The sequence below is a fragment of the Gopherus evgoodei genome, chromosome 2, assembly GCF_007399415.2.
Source record: "Gopherus evgoodei ecotype Sinaloan lineage chromosome 2, rGopEvg1_v1.p, whole genome shotgun sequence".
In the NCBI taxonomy this organism is placed as follows: Eukaryota; Metazoa; Chordata; order Testudines; family Testudinidae; genus Gopherus; species Gopherus evgoodei.
Window position 1 is genome coordinate 210,648,246 of NC_044323.1, and position 18,931 is coordinate 210,667,176.

An 18,931-nucleotide genomic window follows, 5' to 3' on the forward strand; every position below is an offset into this window, starting at 1 on the left:
TTTTTTCTAATAGCTACGGCATTTAAAAAAAATTCCTCAGAATCCAGTTTACTAGCAGTCGCAGCTGTCGCGCTTCAGCGGAAGTTAGGGAACGACAGTCTGACACAGCCGTTTTGTCCGTACAACAAGATGGCTGCGCTCAGTGTGGACTCGAATCGCTCAGGTGGGAAGAGCTTCTCCTCGCACAATTGGACGTTCGCCTGCCAGTGTCTGAGAATGAGGGGCCAGTACTTGGGGCTCACATAGGCAGGGCACACGGGGCTTCTCTGGGACCTGAGCAGGGGTCCCGCGAGCGGCCTCGCTCTCACCCCAGAGGCGCTGCCTGGCTCCGAGCTGCGCACGCTCGAGTCACGGCGCTGCCTAGGTCGCGGGCCAGCGGGGCGACGCAGAGCCCCGGGACAGGCGCTGCCGGGCGAAACAGGGGCAGGAGGCTGGAGGGCCGAGGGCATGTCCACAACCGGGGCAAAAGCTGGGTTTCCGTAGGGCTGGCTGCGATTGGCTCTGCAGGCCAGGACAAGCCCAGCCTGGCCCTTCGAGGTGTGAGGTGACCCGACCGACCCCCTCCCTGAAAGGTGCAGAAGTCTGGCCAAGCTGTATGTGAATTCGTGGCACGTTATTTTCAAAGGGAGACTCGCGCATTCCTGTGTCGGGGGTTGTCTAGCACAAGCTCTCCGTTTACCTAAACACTGTCAGAGCTGCTAAAGGGATAATCATGGAGTAGGGAATTGTGGCATAACAGGCATTTATTCTGCATATGCTAGAGACGCTTGTGAAATAAACGTACAGTAAGAGTACCGGGGCGAGAGAGTTTAAAGGCTGGAGTTTGCAGAGTTATTAACAGTACATGGTGGGGGGTCAGCAACAGCAGGGCTGGGGAGGGTAGGGGAATGCAGTACAAATTACCGGGTCCGGTGATCTGGAAGGGGGCCCGAGGCCCAGATTCATCGGTCCTGTTTAGCAGATCCACCTTTGCTGGGGGGCCCGAAATTTTTTTTTAACTGGGGCCAGAGCCCATTCTCCGTGGTTCTGGCAACAGACTGTATATTTGAAATGCTTAGCATACTTTAGGCATTGTTTTAATACACTTTAATAATTCTATAAAGTCTGCTTTTGTATTAATTACAGGAAAAACCTAAACTGGAAAGCGAGTATGAATTTCAGCTCCAGTTTCTCAGAGACTGTCCTTGAAAAGGAGAGAATGTGATGTCTGTGGTGCATCAGCTGTCAGTTGGGTGGCTACTGGATCATCTTTCCTTCATCAACAATGCCAGTTACCAGCTTTGCCCCTCCTGCCAGTGCCCTTCTCCCTTGGCTTCTCATGTTGCTCCTGTTTCTTCCGCTCCTTCTACAGAGGATATTGTTGCTCCTTCCACTGTTGATACTACTTACTCTACTGGAGCTGCAGTAGAGAGAACAGGGGCAACACTAAAGAAAAAATATGTGTTTCGGGAAGAGTTCTTTCATGTTTTTAAGCCCCATATAGTTTCAGCTTCCGAACAGAAGCCCCAGCAAGAAAGCTCTGATGCTAGTCCGAGGGATGGGAAAGGCAGTGACAATGGAACAGAGCAGCGCGAAGGAGCCAAGAACAGCGATGGGGATTCCATTGCCAGTGCTAGGAAGGTATGGTCTATAGGAAAAAAAAAGACAATAAAATAACTGTGCATCTACCGTAACAACTTCTTGCAAATTGTCTTGCTACTTTCTGAAATAATTTAAAGCACAAATTGTTGGCAGGTGGGGTGAGGAGGAAGCATATCCACCGCAGATTTCAAAATGTGAAAGAGCTCTGCACTTAAAAGTTGTGTGAAACCGAAGACTTTGCTAGATACTCGCAGGGATTTACCCAGCTTCTTAACAAGATGATGTCAGGGCCTTGTAGCTCATGACCCCATTTTCAAGATGTTAGTCCTGTACAGTTTAGCATAATCTGCTAAACACCTGTGGTCTGAATTTTCAGAAGTGCTGAGCTGACTTCAGTGTAAGTTGCTCAGTCCCTCTGAAAATTAGCAGATGCCTGCCCAGCAAGCTTAGAAATGACTTTTTAATTGCTTGTTTTTGATTTCTAATGTTTTCTAACTTCTTGAGGGAAAACTAGTCACAATCATAGTTGGACTTTTTGTGTAGTGCTATTTTAAAATTATTTTTACCCCTCCCCCTAAATAATTGCTCTAAAATAAATCTGTGGCCAGATCTTTAGATGCTGTAAATTCACCGATTTAAGTGGAGCTTTGTTGATATCTGATATCCTTTATTTTTTTCTTCTAAATAACATTTCTAAAATGGCTGGGTAGTTTCTACTCAAACTTTTAAACAAGAGTACCTTTGGCTGAAATCCATCATGAATCACTTCAGCCCAAAAGAGCAATGTTAGGAAGGAAAGACTGAAAAGAGAGGTTTGTAATGGAACTTTAGATGCTTAGGTAACCTTACAGTAGTGATGTTCTATAAAAAATAACTTTGGGCTCCGTGTTAGACTCTGAATGACTCCTTGGTTAAAACATGCTCAATTTATAAATAACTAGCATGTCTATTTTTTTAACAACTATTTTTTACAAACAGTCTCAGATCTGAGAGTCAAGTTGTTGAGGTTTTGTTTGTTTGTGTTTTGGCTAATGCCTAACCATCAGTGACAAAGCTGCAATTAAACTTCACAATTTTGTTGATTATATGTAAGCTTGAAAAGTATGCAACTCACTACTGATTTTAAATCAATAAAAACTCATTGTTAGTCAAATAAACAGCTATACCACTGAAAATGCTCTTGGTCCAGATATGTTTAGAAAGCACCTTTCATTACACACTCTGTTTTCTGACTCTGCTACCTTTTTTACAGCATTTGTTGGCATGTTTGCTATTCCATATTGAACCTGTTATACTCTGAGTGTGCCTGGATATGCAGTATGTCCATTGGAGTAACTGACTAGGTTTAGGATGTATACAGTAGAATCTCAGAGTTATGAACACCAGAGTTACGAACTGACCAGTCAGCTACATGCTTTATTTGGAACTAGAAGTATGCAGTCAGGTGGTAGCAGAGACCTGTGTACTGTGTTAAACGTACATTACTAAAAACCGAAGAATTCTGTTTCTGTGCCTGTTTCATTTAAATTAAGATGGTTAAAAGCAGATTTTTTTTTTGCATAGTAAAGTTTCAAAGCTGTATTAAGTCAATACTCAGTTTTGAAACTTTTGAAAGAACAACTAGAACGTTTTGTTCAGAGTTACGAACATTTCAGGGTTACAACCAACTTCCATTCCCAAGGTGTTCGTAACTCTGAGATTCTACTGTATATATTAAAGTCTCTTCATGCTGTATTATTGAAAATTTAATAAAGATGGGCAAAATAATGGATCTCTGGACTTTGTCAATTGTTATTGCACTTCATTTATCGACCCCAAAAATAAAAACTTATATATTTTTACTTTAATAGCAAATATTGTTTTACAACTGCAGGACAATACTTAGCTTTTCACAAGATTGTATTTAAAGAAAGTTTATTTGCCAAAGATGATTAAGTAGTTCTGAGGGTTATTTTTTTAAATTAACATGGTAAGGGTGAGTAAACATATTTTGTGCCTGGGCTTGAAAGTTTTCATGACAATTTTGCTGATGTGTTCCATGTAGCATTCGTTGAAATACAGAAATATGAGGTGCATCTGTTCCCTTTAAATTTTGTGTATATGATGTATGGGCTAAATCAATATATGGGCTGTATCTTTCTAGAGTTAGGTGACACTTTCTTGTTGGCAATAGCCTGGGCTTGGCAACCAAACAAAGATTGCATAGCATTTTCATCCGGAGACAGAAAAGCTAAGCAGTGAAGATTAGAGTTAATATGAGCTGTGAAGCGGCATATCATTGAATAGCACTGGCAAATAAGCTGATACAGGCTCTTACAGCACAGATTATCGTATATACTTGTTCATAAGCCAAATTTTTTTAGTAAAAAGGGAAGCACCAGAGAAAGGAGTCGGCTTATGAACGGGTATAGAGAGGGAGAGGTGGGACACAGCCACTTCCCCAACAGAAGGAACAAGGAAGCGCAGCAGAGCCAGAAGGGAAGAGGCGGGGCTAGAGTCTCTGCTTCTGGCCACGCTGCTCTTTTCTCCCAGCCTCCGAAGCAGGGGGCTGGCAGGCTGCAGCCGTGCCGCTTGGCCCCGCCCCCCAGAGCAGGCTGTGACCGCACCGCCCGGCCCACCGGAGCATGCTGCAGTCATACTGCCCGGCCTGCTGGAACATGCGGCTGCTCCGCCTGGTCTGGCCCGCCAGAGCAGGCTGTGGCTATGCTGCTCAGCCTACTGGAGCAGCTCCAGCCAGGTCAGAGATGACATCCTCCCCTGGCCCTCCCCAGATAAGGTGGGAAGGGATGGGATGAGGACAGTGTGGGGGGAGGGAGGGAGTGTCCCAGGCCAGGCCAGGGGTGGGTCATGTGGGAGGTGGTCACAGGGGTTACTCCCCTGACTTCCATCTTCTCCCCCCATCAAAAAATTTCTCTACCAGTTGCTGTCCCAGCCTGCCAGGGTAAGCAGCTGGTGTGCCGGGACACTTTGTTTGCTTAGGTTTACCTCTGTACTTGCAGACACTCGAGGTAAACAAACCTTCTCAGCCCACTAGCAGCTTATCCTGATGGCCCGAGAGCCAAAGTTTGCTGACCCCCGAATTATAGGGTCGGCTGATGAACGGGTTATAAAAATTTTCCATTTTTACGTATCCATCTTGTGGGTGGGGTTGGCTTATAAATGAACCGGCTTATGATCGAGTATATACAGTTTTAAAATGACTGTGGCACCATCAGAAGCTGACTATGACAAAGGACTTAAATTCATAAAAAGAAGGGTATGGCAAATTGTTACAAGCTCTGAAGGAATGTATATGTTTCTCTGGCATATTTTTGCCATGTAGTAGCACAGCTGATATTTTTTTCCCCCCATATTTTGTTCACTGCAGAAACGTAAAAGAAAGTGTAGTGTGTTCAACCAAGGTGAACTGGATGCTTTAGAATACCACACAAAGGTAAGCCTGAGCAATAGTAAGTAACAATGACAAGTGTACAGTGTGTATCTATAGGTAATTTATGAATATAAACCCTCTGAAACTATTCCAAAATATATAGAGCATGAGTCTTGTAATTTCAGTTCATTACAGTTAGAGCAATATTTGGTTTCACCAGTCCCCAAGTGGAGGACTCAATACTGGGACTATTGTAAGTGTGTGTGTGTGTGTTTGTTTTTTGTATAAAAATTAAACTGCAGCTGAGAAATTTCAACGAGCTAGAAACTGGTTTCACATAACACCTTTAATATTCTAGGTAGCTGAACATCCTGGAGTAAGCACCGAGTTAGCTAGGTAGGCAATGTCTGCAAGAAAATGGTACAGATGCTGGTTTTGAGCCTTGGCAGTATAAACAGTTCTAACGATGTGTATATTGGACACCGAACTGAGATAATTCCCCAGCTCTTTTATAAAGATGCTCTGATGTGCCACATCCACTGAAGGGGGGGCAGAATTACCCATTCTTTAACATCTTCTATAGTATCCTGTTTGCTACAGTAAAGTGTTAGGAATGAGTTAGAGCCCATGTCGTGATGTGGGTTTGAAGCCATGACCTTTGGAGGTATGATTACTACTAGCTGAGACGTACTGATGGAATCTAAAAATTGAATCTCTGGACAAATGAGCCTTTCTGAACACTTCTATTTATCAATTTGTTTTGAAAAATGTGTCATGTAATGTAGCAAGAAAGTCTTAGACAAGATAAAAATTAGTCTGCGCTGTACAGTTCATTTGTAACAAAGAGGTGTTATATAAAAATGACTAGGGTTGGCATGGAATCATGATGGGATGCGAATAATAGGAATTTTTTTTCTTTTTGGTGATTAGTTTGGTGGTGATAAAATTTTAAATTTTATTTTCTTCCTTTTAGTCCTTTCTGGAGTAACAGTGGTAGAAATGGAGAATCAGCATAGCTTGGAGAAAGGCAAACCATTTCAGAACTTCGTAATCGCTCAGTGACCAAATCCCCATTCATTTCAAAACTCTTCCTCTGGCACCTTTTTTGGTTTACAATGCTAACCTTTCCCTTCTGGTGAATTCTGTACATATTTTAATTAATAGAATTTAATGTTCTTATTCTAGCACATATTTGTTCATATCACAAAACTACCACAAAGTTGGGATAATTGATTCCTCCACTGCTTTACTTGATAGCAGCTTTTTTCCATCATGGCAAGTAACATGCTGCTGGTGTAAATCATCATTGCTCCATTGAGTTTTGTCTCTGATCTCTGTTCAGCTTATAGTTGTCTTTAATCTGGTACTCTCAGATTTCTACCTCTCTGATTTCTGCCACCTGAGGATTTGGCCCATGATGTTTCCAAAATTTTCGTTGCTTTACTTTTTGAAGTTTTATAGTTTGTATTTAATTTTTTTAACATTTGTAAAATGATTTGAGCTTTAAACATGTCAGTCAGGTACATGGAAAATTGTAGAAATGTGAAGTTACTTAAATGTGACTTTAAAAAAAAAAATTGTGCTCCTTTTCTTCCAAGGTGAGTTGGCTTGGGAAGATGTATGAGAGAGTTTAATTTCCTTTTCTGAGTAGGAACTTAGTCTTGACATTTCATTTGTAAGAGTAGAAATGCACAGTAAAGTGATGGTTTGTGTTCTAGCCAACGCTGAATATAATTCATTAAAAAAATTTGTTGACTGTAAAAATCAAGAAAAAGTTATATAAATGTTAGTTTCCTCTGTTCTGTTTGATTGCAGACAAGATCCATATCACATATAAACTTCAAAATAATTTATTACTAACAAACAAACAAAAATCAAGAGTTGTAAAAGATTAGTTTGTGTAGTTTTAAAAATAGATAAAATATATTAAAAGAATTATAAAACACAGTTTTGGTTGGGAGAATAACTTTATATTGGCAACAGGATGGGAGAGAAGACATTAATATTTGGTGCCAGATGGATTCATTAACACCGTTATGACACTTTTTATACATGATCGCATTGCTAGAAATACATGTTTTTAGATTACATTTGTAGCAAGTATACACTGATCCCATGGTTAAACATTGGCCCTTTCATATGACATAATTGAAAAATAAACCAGATGCAAAAAGCATAAAGCAATAGATTTTTAAGGCATCAATGCAGGAATGCACTCATGCACATGCTTATGAGCTTCCTGAATAGTAATACTTTCCTCAGTTGAGAGGTGTTTGCATTCCTTTCTCCTGATATTGGTGGTAATCACTGTATAAATTTTTATTTTTCTCTTGAAATTGTATTTTAAAATATTAAGATACATAATCTCTATATTACATAACAATATTTTTATAGGATCCCCATTTTATACTCCAAACAAACATTGTGATCTGTTTATACAAGTAACATCTCCTATCTACAGATCTCAAAATGCTTTAGACTTTGGTTATCTTCATTATTTATAATATAATAGGATCCAGGGGTCTCAGTCAGATTAGGGTTCAGTATGCTGGGTGCTATACAAATGCATTGCTCCAAATTGCTTACAGTTTAAGATCCTGATTCTGAAAAGACTTGGGCACAGACTTCTTGAATGGAATTCAATGAGATCACTGTTTGTGGAGTTAAGTGTATACTTAGCACTTTGCAAGATTGGGGCTAAATAAAAACAATGCATGAGGGAGTGAGAAAGATGGACAAGTGATGAAATCTCTTGGTTGCCTATGTTAGCTATGTGCACAATTTTGGGTTTTTTTAATGAAGGTGTAAACAAACAGTAGCTATTAATGAAACACTGTTAATCTCTGTTAGACTCTATTTAAACCATTAGAAAATTTAACTTTGCATTTATAGCAGTAAAAGCTAACCTCCCCAGGTTGTTCCTCCCCATAGGATGAGAAGTCAGTACAAATTATTTTAGCATTTATTCATAGCTGTTGTAGGAACAGAGAAACTGCATTTTTTAAAGTTTGGTTTTTTTATAGGAACCCCTAGTACATTCATTGGTATTCCTGAATGCTAAGACCATGAAGGCTATAATTATATTCCAATATTGCCAACCCCAAGCGTTCAAAAATATTGAGATTGGCTTACTCATGAGATTTTAAAAATAATAGATGTGGTGTTCTTGTTGTTTGCCTTCTCATGTTTGAGCCTTTAAAAGTTCATTGTAACCATAAGGCTAGAAACTTACTTAAAAAAAAAAAAAATTAAGATTCTCACATAATCTCATGATTCCAGGAGCAAGAGCTTTAAAAACAATAATAAATATTGTAAGATTCATGATAGTTGGCAACACTGATAAATGGACAGTATTCTTTTTTTTATAATTGAAAATAGTGAGGTCGTGATGATGATGGATGCAGGGAGTAATTTGAGGCTCGGAATCATTGATGGGAAGTGCATAACCAGATTCTCAATTAAAATCACTGGGATTCTGCATGAATGACTTCCAGGATCAGCGCCTAAGAGGGTGTCATTTAGATAGTCACTAAAAACAAGATATATTAATTTGACTCACTATTTTTTTTTTGCCATTCTTAATTTAATATATAAAATATGTTGTTTTTAAAGTGAGTTTAAGGTTCTGGAAAGATACCATATTAAAATTCCTGGATACTGACATCCTCAGTTTTCCTGATTGTAAATTTGTTTGTCTCAATACGGGTCCTGATGGTAACCTGCAGATTCACAATGTAGCAAATATATATGAAATTTCTGTTTAATTCTCCAGAGGTCTCAGCCAGACATTTCAAAGATCCTTTCCCTTGCTTTGTATGTCTTATTACTGTACAGATCAGGGGTCTGATACTGGAAGGCACCAGATGTTTAATCAAAGAAGGACTCAAAAGTGGTTTTCTTCACCCCATTTCTGCAAAACAAAGTAGCATCAAGAATGTTGTTACAGGACATGTTGGCTGTGAGATGGCTGAATTATGTGAAATGGCAAAACGTTTTCCTTCTGTGAATGAAAATGACCATCGATCTGCACAAATTATAGATGAGGAAACATCCATTCCAGAGCAGGATCTGCTTTCATGCGTTACAGAGAACAATACAGACTATGCAAAGATAATAAATTTAATGGGGCAGAAGTACCTGGTGCCGCCAAAAAGCAGTTTCCTTTTATCTGATATTTCCTGTATGCAACCGCTTCTGAATTGTAAGTGTCTTTACTCATTAAAATTTCCTGTTTTTGAACTACAGTATGACAAGGTATTTAAGAAGAGAGAAATATTTTTTTTCCAGCATTAATTCCTTCATGTGTAGTACCAAAAGAACAAATTATTTAGGCTGTAACCAATAATCAGTGATTTGATAGTTACTTTTATTTCCCACTCTCCAATACTCCATCTTAAAATTAAAAAGAAATCACCCATCTTTTGATAAGAAGGACATGCAAGCAGTGGAATTTAACCTAACAATTAGTTCTTCCCTGACAAATTGGGAGTTCAAGCTGTATGTCTGTTGAGCAAAATGTCTTACTTCATTGAGGTACATGAAAGAATAAAGACATTTTGTATTTTCTAGATCAGACCTCAAATTTATTGCCGCACATAAAAGGTCTGACAGGCCGGAGGAGGCCCACTGGCCATAGTTTGCACATGCCTGCTTTAACTTGTTCTTAAAAACTTAGAATGGTTGTTGCATCATTCTTTATACATGCCTTTCCACTGTGAATAGTTAGTTTGTGCTTTTTAAATGCACGGGTTATCTCATTCAATATTTTTAACTGAATATAATTGTGATCTAATTCTGTCAGAAAGAAATCTGAATTTAGATAAAGAATTTTAAGGTTTTTTTCCTCTTACGACAACTAAAACGGTGGTTGCAGTACTGGCAGGATAATAGCTGAAACATTAATACATAAGTAGTAGTAGTTTACAATACACCTGTAACCAACATGACATAACATAGCAGTCTGAGTGGGGTCTAAAACCATAGCTCTAACTGATCAGCCGTTTTAAAAATCATTAATAACAGAAACATATCTTAGATTGACACATTTATCAGTTTTCATTAATTCCTCAAAATGATAGTTATCATATTGTGGTAAGTTAAAGCAGTTAGAAGCATTTTAGTTAATTATTTGTAAAAGCAAAATAGAATATCGCCCCTCTGCTGCACAGTCTAGTCTTCTGATCTCTGTATTTAGGTTACTTACACTTTGGGGAACAATTTTAGCTTTTTGTTTTAAAACTAGTCTTTCAATTTTACTTTCTTTCTAGATAAGAATAAATATGATGTAATTGTGATAGATCCACCATGGCAGAACAAGTCTGTTAAAAGAAGTAACCGGTAACTTTTTTGTAAATTTAAATATTTCCTGTTTGTTTGTTTGTTTGTTTTAAGAAATCCACCAAACCCCACATTTGATTTTGTTCATGTGCTAGTGCAGCATTCCTGCAAAGTTCTGATTATGTGTTTGTTTGTATTTTTGTTTTTGTTTTTTTTTACCTCCACACAGATGCAGTTGATATAATATGGTAATGCAATCCAACACATTGATAACTGCTAGCTTTGGCCCCAATCTTGCAAACACTTTGACATATGCCTAACCTGAAGCATATGTGTTTGTGAGTAATCTCATGGATTTCATTGAGACTAGTCAAATGCTTCAAATTAAGCATGTGCCAAAGGGCTTGTAGGATTGGCACTTAAATTACTTTCCAGGAGAGCTTGAAGCCAATTTTATTGCAAAGCCCCAATCCTGCAAATACTTACGGATGTGCTCAATTTTAATACCATGAGTAGTACCATTGATTTCAAAGTTAGTGCATACACAAGTGTTTGCGGGACTGGGGCCTAATTTAGAAATTTCAGAATTTTTTTGTTGTGGGTTTGATTCTCTGCTTGATCGGTAGAAGTAGAAAATTTAATAACACAGTACTGAAATTCTCAGGCACAATGGGGTCAGCTGCTGAGAACTCTAGTTTGCAAAGTCATTACGTTAGAATTCATGGGCCTGTTTCTTAAGTGAGCCAACTAACTTTTATTCCAACAGGACTCAGTTTGTTACATAGACTCGCCACCATGTAAAAGTGGTGAAAATGGTGGAGAATTTGGACGTATAACTTTCCAAAGTGAATATTGATATATTTTCTCTCCTGTAGTTCTGGAAGCTTGCAATTAAAAAATAAATAAATAAATAAAAAATTGCACAGACGGGATAGAGTTGAAGTTAAGTGTATTTCCTGAGTTAGCAAATTTTTTTGTGTGGGTTTCAAAATTAATTAAATTAAAAACACCAGTCTAATCCTGTGACATCAGAAGTCTGATTTCAAGTAATTTGTTACTTAGAACATTAATATCTGCACCTGGTGCCTTGCCTCTTAATCATAAAATCCAAATGCCTCTTCTGAAATAAACTGCTCTAGCATACAACCACAGAGAGTACATATTGATGCAATCCTGAAAATCACACTCATGCACAACATTAACTATCTCCAGGTGTTCTTAAATAGTAATAATACATTACAGACTTTTCAAGTGAAGTGTGTCTGCCAGTAAGACGTTTTGGTGTGGTCAGTTAAGGTTGTGCGCATTGGGAAATAGAGAGGAACAGGAGCTACTGTCTTTAGGAAAAAAAATGGTACATAATGTCATGCTGTCTGAAGTGGTTCAGAACCATGAGTGCCAACCTCAGGCAGACATCCCAAACTGGTAATATGTTTTATAATTAGATTTCACCAACCCATTAACAAGTGTGAACTCCTGGATTACTGTAACAGTCTTACTGTGAAGTCACAGTCTCTTTAGGCTCTCCGTCTATCTTGCTACCCAGGCAATATGGACTTCATGATAAATAGTCATATCAAAGATCACAAAATATTCATGTTGCTCCCAGTCCCAAGAGACTAGTCACTTAACCCAGATCAATTATCTCACACCAAAAACAACACTGGTAGCCAATCGTATAGTAAACTAATTAAGGATTTAACAACTAGGGAAAATGTTATTTATAGGTTAAAGCACACAACATATATGCACAACTGAGTTCAGTCTATGGGCTTGGCTACACTGGCGCTTTACAGCGCTGCAACTTTTGCGCTCGGGTGTGAAAAAACACCCCCCTGAGCACTGCAAGATACAGCGCGGTAAAGCCTCAGTGTAATCAGTGCCGCAGCGCTGGGAGCGCGGCTCCCAGCGCTGCAGGCTACACCCGTAGAGGATGTGGTTTACGTGCAGTGCTGGGAGAGCTCTCTCCCAGCGCTGGCGCTCCGACTACACTCACACTTCAAAGCGCTGCCGCAGTGCTCTCCCGGCAGCGCTTTGAAGTTTCAAGTGTAGCTATACCCTATGATTCCAAAAGGTGACAGTGTTATAGCAATCTGTCAGCATTGAATGTCTTTTCAGGGCTTAAGTCAGGTTGGCACTGGGGATGTGTGCTTTGTTTCTTAGCTCCAGCCCTAGTAAGAGTCTAAACAGTAAAGAAATAAAAAATCTTCATATCAGCTATTTTTATTTCCCTCTTCCAGCTTTCAAAACAATGGGGCAAGGCCTTCTGCACGTACTTCTCCTTCGGGCAATTAACAAAGCTTATGTCCTACAATGGCCCGCTTAATTTTGATAGCCCTCCTGGGTGGGTAAGAGGCAGCCACTCTTCCTGTCTGAGTTCACAAGTTCAGAGCAGGCATTTTTACAATTATAAAATAAACTTATATTTTACATTGTAGCATGGAATACGGACATTGCAAGTAAGATTAATGCATGCAGCATTTTATACATTCTAAATATCCTTAAAAGTCTAACACCTGTCTTGAACAATAGTAACATGTAGGTGAGCTGGTCTGTTTCCAGCTATGAATTTGTCACCTGCCGCCTACAGACTTGGCAAGAGCTGGCACCTGGTTTACCAGGGTCACATGTAATAATAGTCTTTTTTTGTTACTAAGGTCCTTAAAACAAACAAACCAAAAAACCCCATCCCCATCATCCCTCCCCTTCCCCTTAAATAAAATATCAAACTTTCTGTCAAAGCAGAAAACTCAGTTATGTCTGTTCTTGAATGTGGTACAGGTTTGTATTTTGAAATAGCTGCACCACTCATAATAGGACTCACCTTTCTATTTTATCCCCTTTGAGGAAGGCACGCTCTTCCACAATAAGTGCAAGTGCTTAATTTTTGAGCTGGAAGCCAGCCAAGGGCTTCAGTGGAGATTCCTTTCAGGTTTTTTACTCATTGCAGATCAGTGGACTATCTTGTTGAATGGGGTTTAGCTTCCTATTCAATATGAGGATCTTGGTCTGTATGATTAAAAATAATTAAGCTAGAGTGGAAATACATATTGAGATTAGTGCTTAACTGAAAAGAAATATTTCTGCAACATTTATAGGAAGACTGCATCCTGAGTGGCTAGTGAGTTCCATGAAAACTACTGTTACTAGTGTAGATAGCATGGCATTCAAAACAATAAAGAACCACCGCCATAAATTAGATACATGATCTAAAAACCTCACTATATTCTTCACACTGGAGTAAAATTAACTTTATAGTATTCAGATTTATTTTGAGCAACCTACTATACCTCTAACAGAAATACTAATTTAAAATTATAAATGATTTTTATATATGGTTTGAGAAGTGATTACTGTTTTGACCTTTTAACCTGACAATCCAAATTGGTATTGCTCTTGCGCTTATAGGTTACTCCATTTGCTTTTCATTCAGATGGGAGATTTCTTACTACACAGTGAATGGTATTGACCTGAGTGGAAGCTATAATATAAATAGAAACTATTGTGTCATCAAATAGTTTATTTTAGTGGACAAATGAGAGTATTGGATTAAAAGCAATAATCTTTGTCAAAATTAAGACTGGAACTCAGCCTTTTTCAAAAGTAAAATTCTTACAGACCTGACACATTTTGAGAATCGGAGAAATATTTAGATTAAAAATTGCAACGTGTGTGGGTGGGTCACACACACACAGACACAAAAAATAATGTGGGGGGGTTGTAAGCATCCAATATATTTGGCCACTAGATGTCACTCTTGACTCATATTTAAGTTTATTTAACTGTGTGGTTTTATTTCTATTCAGGAAATGTTTCTTAAAAGAAGGAAGTCAGAGTTGGGGCTTTATATAGCCCCTTTCACTGTTGTTGTTTTTTTATACTAGTTTTCTATTTGCTAATACACTTTCTGAATATACCGAGGTACAGATATAGCCACTTGTCTTCATGGCAAATCAAGCAAATTCCCATACCATCGCTAGCTGCTCCAAATTGTCTTGTGGTCACATGGGTGACCAATAGACAGAAGCACCTACGTTTTGTTAAGGATGAACTTTATCCTTATTGGTCTGTGAAGACTCTTGCTGAGTGGCACTGGGTGAAAGTAAGTTATGAATCTCTTTGCTTTTGGTGGGTGGGCCATGCAACGTTGTGCTTTTCTGCATATTTGTGTAATTTTTCTGTCCCTTCATGTTTTTTGTATTTAAAGGTCATTACTTCTTCACTGAGATGCAGTAATTTTATATCTTCATATTGTATTGAAGGTGGAGGGGGGTGATTAATAATAACTAGAAAAAATATAGCTGTTGTATACCAAGTCACATACAAAATTTATTTCTCATTTCTTTTTGTCAGATTACCAGATCTGGAGAATTTGTATTTCCATTAGATTCTTCCCACAAAAAACCCTATGAAGTTCTTGTGTTGGGGAGAGTTCAAGGAAGTATAGATTTGCCATTAAGGTAGGAGAGACTATTTTTAGTAAGATTTTTCTAAGTGGTTGTTCTTTTTGCATGTATCATTCTTATATAAGCTGTATAATAAGCTTCCAGGATTGTCACTGTGTGTCACTCTGGAGCCGAGAATCTCTGTTTAGTCAGTGTGAAGCGATAGAAACATACAGCTATAAGCATGGCTGAGAGCTCTTTTTGTTCAGAATATCAGTAGGATTTGTGAGGCGTTACAATCCAGTTTTTAAGTTCTTAATCATTTTGACTTTACAAATTACACTTGTGGTACTGTACCTGTATGCTAAGGCATGTATCTATGCCACGCCAGTCACTTTTTGCCCCTCACCTGGTGCATATGGCACATAAAACTGGCACAGCTGCTCTTGGGAGCATCATCCCAATGAAAGGGGAATTCTCCAGTGGCACAGAGTGACCAAAGCAACTCCTGTCTCTCCCAGTTGCCTGTGTATGAAGCATGGCTCTGGGAAAGGGGACATGGTTAGGGCTTCCCCTTGTTGGCACTTCCCAGCTGCAGTCCTATCTGCTTGGGGCTGTTGGCTGCCATTAGAAGTTGGAGCAGTCTTTTGTCTGTTCTCTCTCTTACTGGGGGACCAGTCCAGTGAATAGGTGGCCCAGAATCAGGAGGAAAAAAAGTGGGTGGGGTTGTGCTGTGCATTCTGCACCATAGCAGAGGGCCATGTGTATGTATTTATGTATGCACGTAAGGTAAGGGTGTGGTGTGGGTTCTTGTGGTTAAAGTAGTTGAAAAGTGATAGAACTGTCAATTAGTTTGTTTTTTTTCCCCCTCTTGTTTCATCCCTTTATTACCTGTATTTTCTCCAGAGCCTCCGGAATTTCATAAACTGCCCTTTATCTTTCAGGAAAACAAATATACTCAGCATTTAGATATTTAGCTTCCCCAAGGCTTACGGTGAAGTCTGATAGTGAATGAGTATTCTATATTTTTTATATCCCATTTGAAACAAAGCTTCATGAAAATGCATACCTGTATCACAGTATTGATTGAGAAATCTCATTTATTTTCTTCTGATTTTATACAACAGGAAATCAGATGTGGCAGTACTTCCAATTCCAGACCGCAAATTAATTGTCAGCATACCCTGCACTCTTCATTCACACAAGCCTCCTCTTACTGGTATGTTATTTGAACACCTTTCTACAATATAGTGTTTGTATAGACCAAGATTTTTCAGACTTGAGTGTCTGAAGCTAGGCACTTAAATCCATATATAGGTGTCAAATAAGTAGCCTGATTTTTCAGATGCCAAGCAATTGCAGTCAATAGGAATGACAAGTGTACAACATCTCTGAAAATCCTGCTGCTTTTAGTTCCTTAAATATGGGTGTTAAGCACCAAAGTTTGGGCATTTGTTTGAAATTTTTGGACAGAGGTCTTAAATAAAATAAGTTGCATTGTTTTATAGTTTATAACTACTTCAAAATTGCTCTGTTCCTGCGTTCCATATAAAAGAGTTCCAGATGACCTGAGTTCTTTCCTTTGTGTGGTGAGCACCATTTCCCTGGCTAGGAATACATAAAATAGACTGTCTGTTGTTTACTTAATTAAAATCACCAGTCTCTTCTTTCTGGGACACCTAATCGTGGAAGAGATTTATTTATTTTTTCATACATGGAATATGCACATATCACACACAACCTTGGGTACGTTTTATATCTTTTTAAACCCACAAATTTAATAAAAATAACTTGACAGCAAGTAGACCATACCCATATAAATTACCAATAGCCATTTTACATTACAGGAGTTGATCTCCAGCCAATCAGTTAGACAAAAGGTACCTCCCATCCAAGCCCTTGCTCATGCTAGATCTGAAGAATCTCATCACCTTTGCACAGTGCCATGAGAATCTGCAAACTGGGGCTCTGGCAGAGCAGTGATGAATTTTCAAATCAAGATTGGATGTTTTTCAAAAAGATATGCTCTAGGAATTTATTTTTTGGAAGTTCTATCGCCTGTGTTATATAGGAGGTCAGACAGACTACGTGTTGGAAGTATTGTTTATGCACAGTATTTCCATGACACTAATGTAACCGTAAATTCATTTATTAAAACAAAAGGCCAAAGCTATTTATAATTGTTCTAAACATGCCTAAATAATAAGGAATTTAGTACATTAAAATGGTAACAAAACACTTCTAAGCATTTGATCAAGATACTTATAAATGGGCTAACCTCCAGGAGTGCCTAGACCCATATTGGGTGTCTTCAGCTTGGTCAGGCAGGTATTAGCACCCTTTAAGAACCCTTTAAGAGTTGACTTTATACTCTTTTTAACAAACAAGTGATGTCATTGCCAATTATCAGATCTTAGTTAAGGCCAACTGAAGCAGTTTCTTATACAGGAAATTACTTACTGCACCTGGTATCCAATTAACTGTGCTTTGGGCCTATTGCTCATGCTAATATCCCAACTTAGTTCAAAACTACAGTTCACCCAAATCTAATGTGGACCCAGTATTACTGCACTAGGTGATCACAGTGACCCTTCTGGCCTTGGAATCTATGAATTTATAGATTGTATCATTAAAATATGCTATACTTGAAGACTCTTCATGTTCCATCTGCTGCAGGAGGTGCCAATAACCACAGGGAACCTGTTAGACTCGTTCTCTGGCCACTGCACTGAATCCATATTAGGTTTTGGGTGTAAATCCAGGTACTGATGGATTTTATAAAGCTCTAACTGGTTTGGGTCTTGGCTGTTGGCTAGACTGTCTCTCTCACCTTGAACCACCATAAATGAGATCAGTTTGAGTTAAATCACTGGATTTACATGTGTGAGAACTTGCTGACAAGGTGTGCAAAGTAGAAGTTTTTCAGCTTTAATTTAGCCTACCCTGCTCTCCATACACACTTCTGACAAAATCCTAATTTGATTACTCTTCTATATAGGTAATTATACTGACCTCATCACTGTAGTATCTGAGCAGCTTCCAGTGGTCCATTAAATGACATGGCTAACATTTGTCATGTGTGGTTCGTTCTTCAGGTCATCCTCTCCCGAGGGGAGAAATTGTGTGTGCAGTGTAGTGTTAGTTGTGGTAAGTTTAAAAATGATATGCATACAATGCTATGTATTTCTGGTGTAGAAGGCAGGTTGAAGAAGTGTGCCTTGCACTCGGAGTGGAAGCTGGTGAGGTTGGAGGTGATTCTTGGTTCCTATGGGAATTTGTTCCACATTCCTGGACCAGCCCACAAGAAGCTCTGTCTCCTGCATTGACAAGATTTACTCTTTATGGTAGGAAGTTACATTGTGTCCGAGGAGCAGAGTTGTCCGTGGATAGAGTACTAGTCTCGACTCCTTTTGCAGTGTTTATTTTGGAGGGTTTTGGTTTTTGTTTTTTTTGTTAAGTGTGTGTTAACATACATGTGTCTGGAGACAAGTAATTAGGCACAATTTAGTAATCTGAAATATAAGCAAGCTTGAATCCATGACCATCCATCAGCAATGTCCTGCAATGAGCCTTATATTCTAAGTCTTTCTGGTTGATTAACAGGGGGGCCTGGGCTGATCTACATGATTGCAAGGTTCATGGTCACTGAGGCAGCCAGGACTCAGACCTCTTAAGACTTTATTGGCCAAGCTTGGAAAGGCTTTACAGACAAACAGAAATGCAATCGAGTTGAGTGTATGTAATGTGATAACTTTTGAATGGTGCATTAGATGAATTCCAAAATTTCAGGGAGTGATCTAGTTATCGGTGGGCAGAACCCTATCTATGTAGGGAGAAATGGGGAACATATGGAGTTGCTGTCATCTGTTCAGCGAAGCCACAGTTTCAGGTACCTCTACACTTGTCTATAGATCAAACAACTTGTTGATGGTACCCTTAACGCCTTCTAGCATAACCCCTGCTCATCATCCCAGTAGAATTTAATGTGTTTGACACCCTGACTGATTTAGCTTCCAGACAGACAGAAGATAAATCGTTTCTCTTCCTGATGGGAGCTGTGATGTAGATGCTCTTCCAGTAGGGGCAGCCAGAGGGAGAAGAGAGAGAAGGCTTCATTCCTCCCTTCTAGTGTCCTGTCTCCACAACTCCTACTCTGTGGTGGGGAGGAAAGCAGAAGTGTACCCCTCCCTTCCAGTCCAGGGGAAATAAAGGGACTTTGGACAGACTCCAGAGGAGAGCTACAAAAATAGCAAAATGCGTAGAAAAGCTGGCCAAAGACAAAAGGTTAAAAAAAAGTCTTCAAATATGTTAGGGGCTG

The 18,931-nt window shown here is 39.1% G+C and overlaps 1 protein-coding gene across 7 annotated transcripts in view; it reads left to right on the forward strand.

The window, feature by feature from the left end:
- The window catches only part of METTL4 (methyltransferase like 4), a 31,770-nt gene that overhangs the window by 91 nt on the left and 12,748 nt on the right, over positions 1 to 18,931 (forward strand). For 3 of the 7 annotated variants that reach the window (XM_030552858.1, XM_030552863.1, XM_030552864.1), the window contains exons 1-8: positions 4 to 163; positions 1,126 to 1,620; positions 4,949 to 5,014; positions 8,786 to 9,152; positions 10,219 to 10,288; positions 14,156 to 14,330; positions 14,582 to 14,688; positions 15,741 to 15,832. In XM_030552858.1, the coding sequence (XP_030408718.1) occupies positions 1,204 to 1,620; positions 4,949 to 5,014; positions 8,786 to 9,152; positions 10,219 to 10,288; positions 14,156 to 14,330; positions 14,582 to 14,688; positions 15,741 to 15,832 (1,294 nt within the window). In that variant the 5' untranslated portion in view covers positions 4 to 163; positions 1,126 to 1,203. Of the gene's footprint in view, positions 1 to 3; positions 164 to 357; positions 594 to 1,125; positions 1,621 to 4,948; positions 5,015 to 8,785; positions 9,153 to 10,218; positions 10,289 to 14,155; positions 14,331 to 14,581; positions 14,689 to 15,740; positions 15,833 to 18,931 lie in introns of those variants that run through there. The other 4 variants (XM_030552859.1, XM_030552860.1, XM_030552862.1 and 1 more) reach the window with 4 other exon arrangements.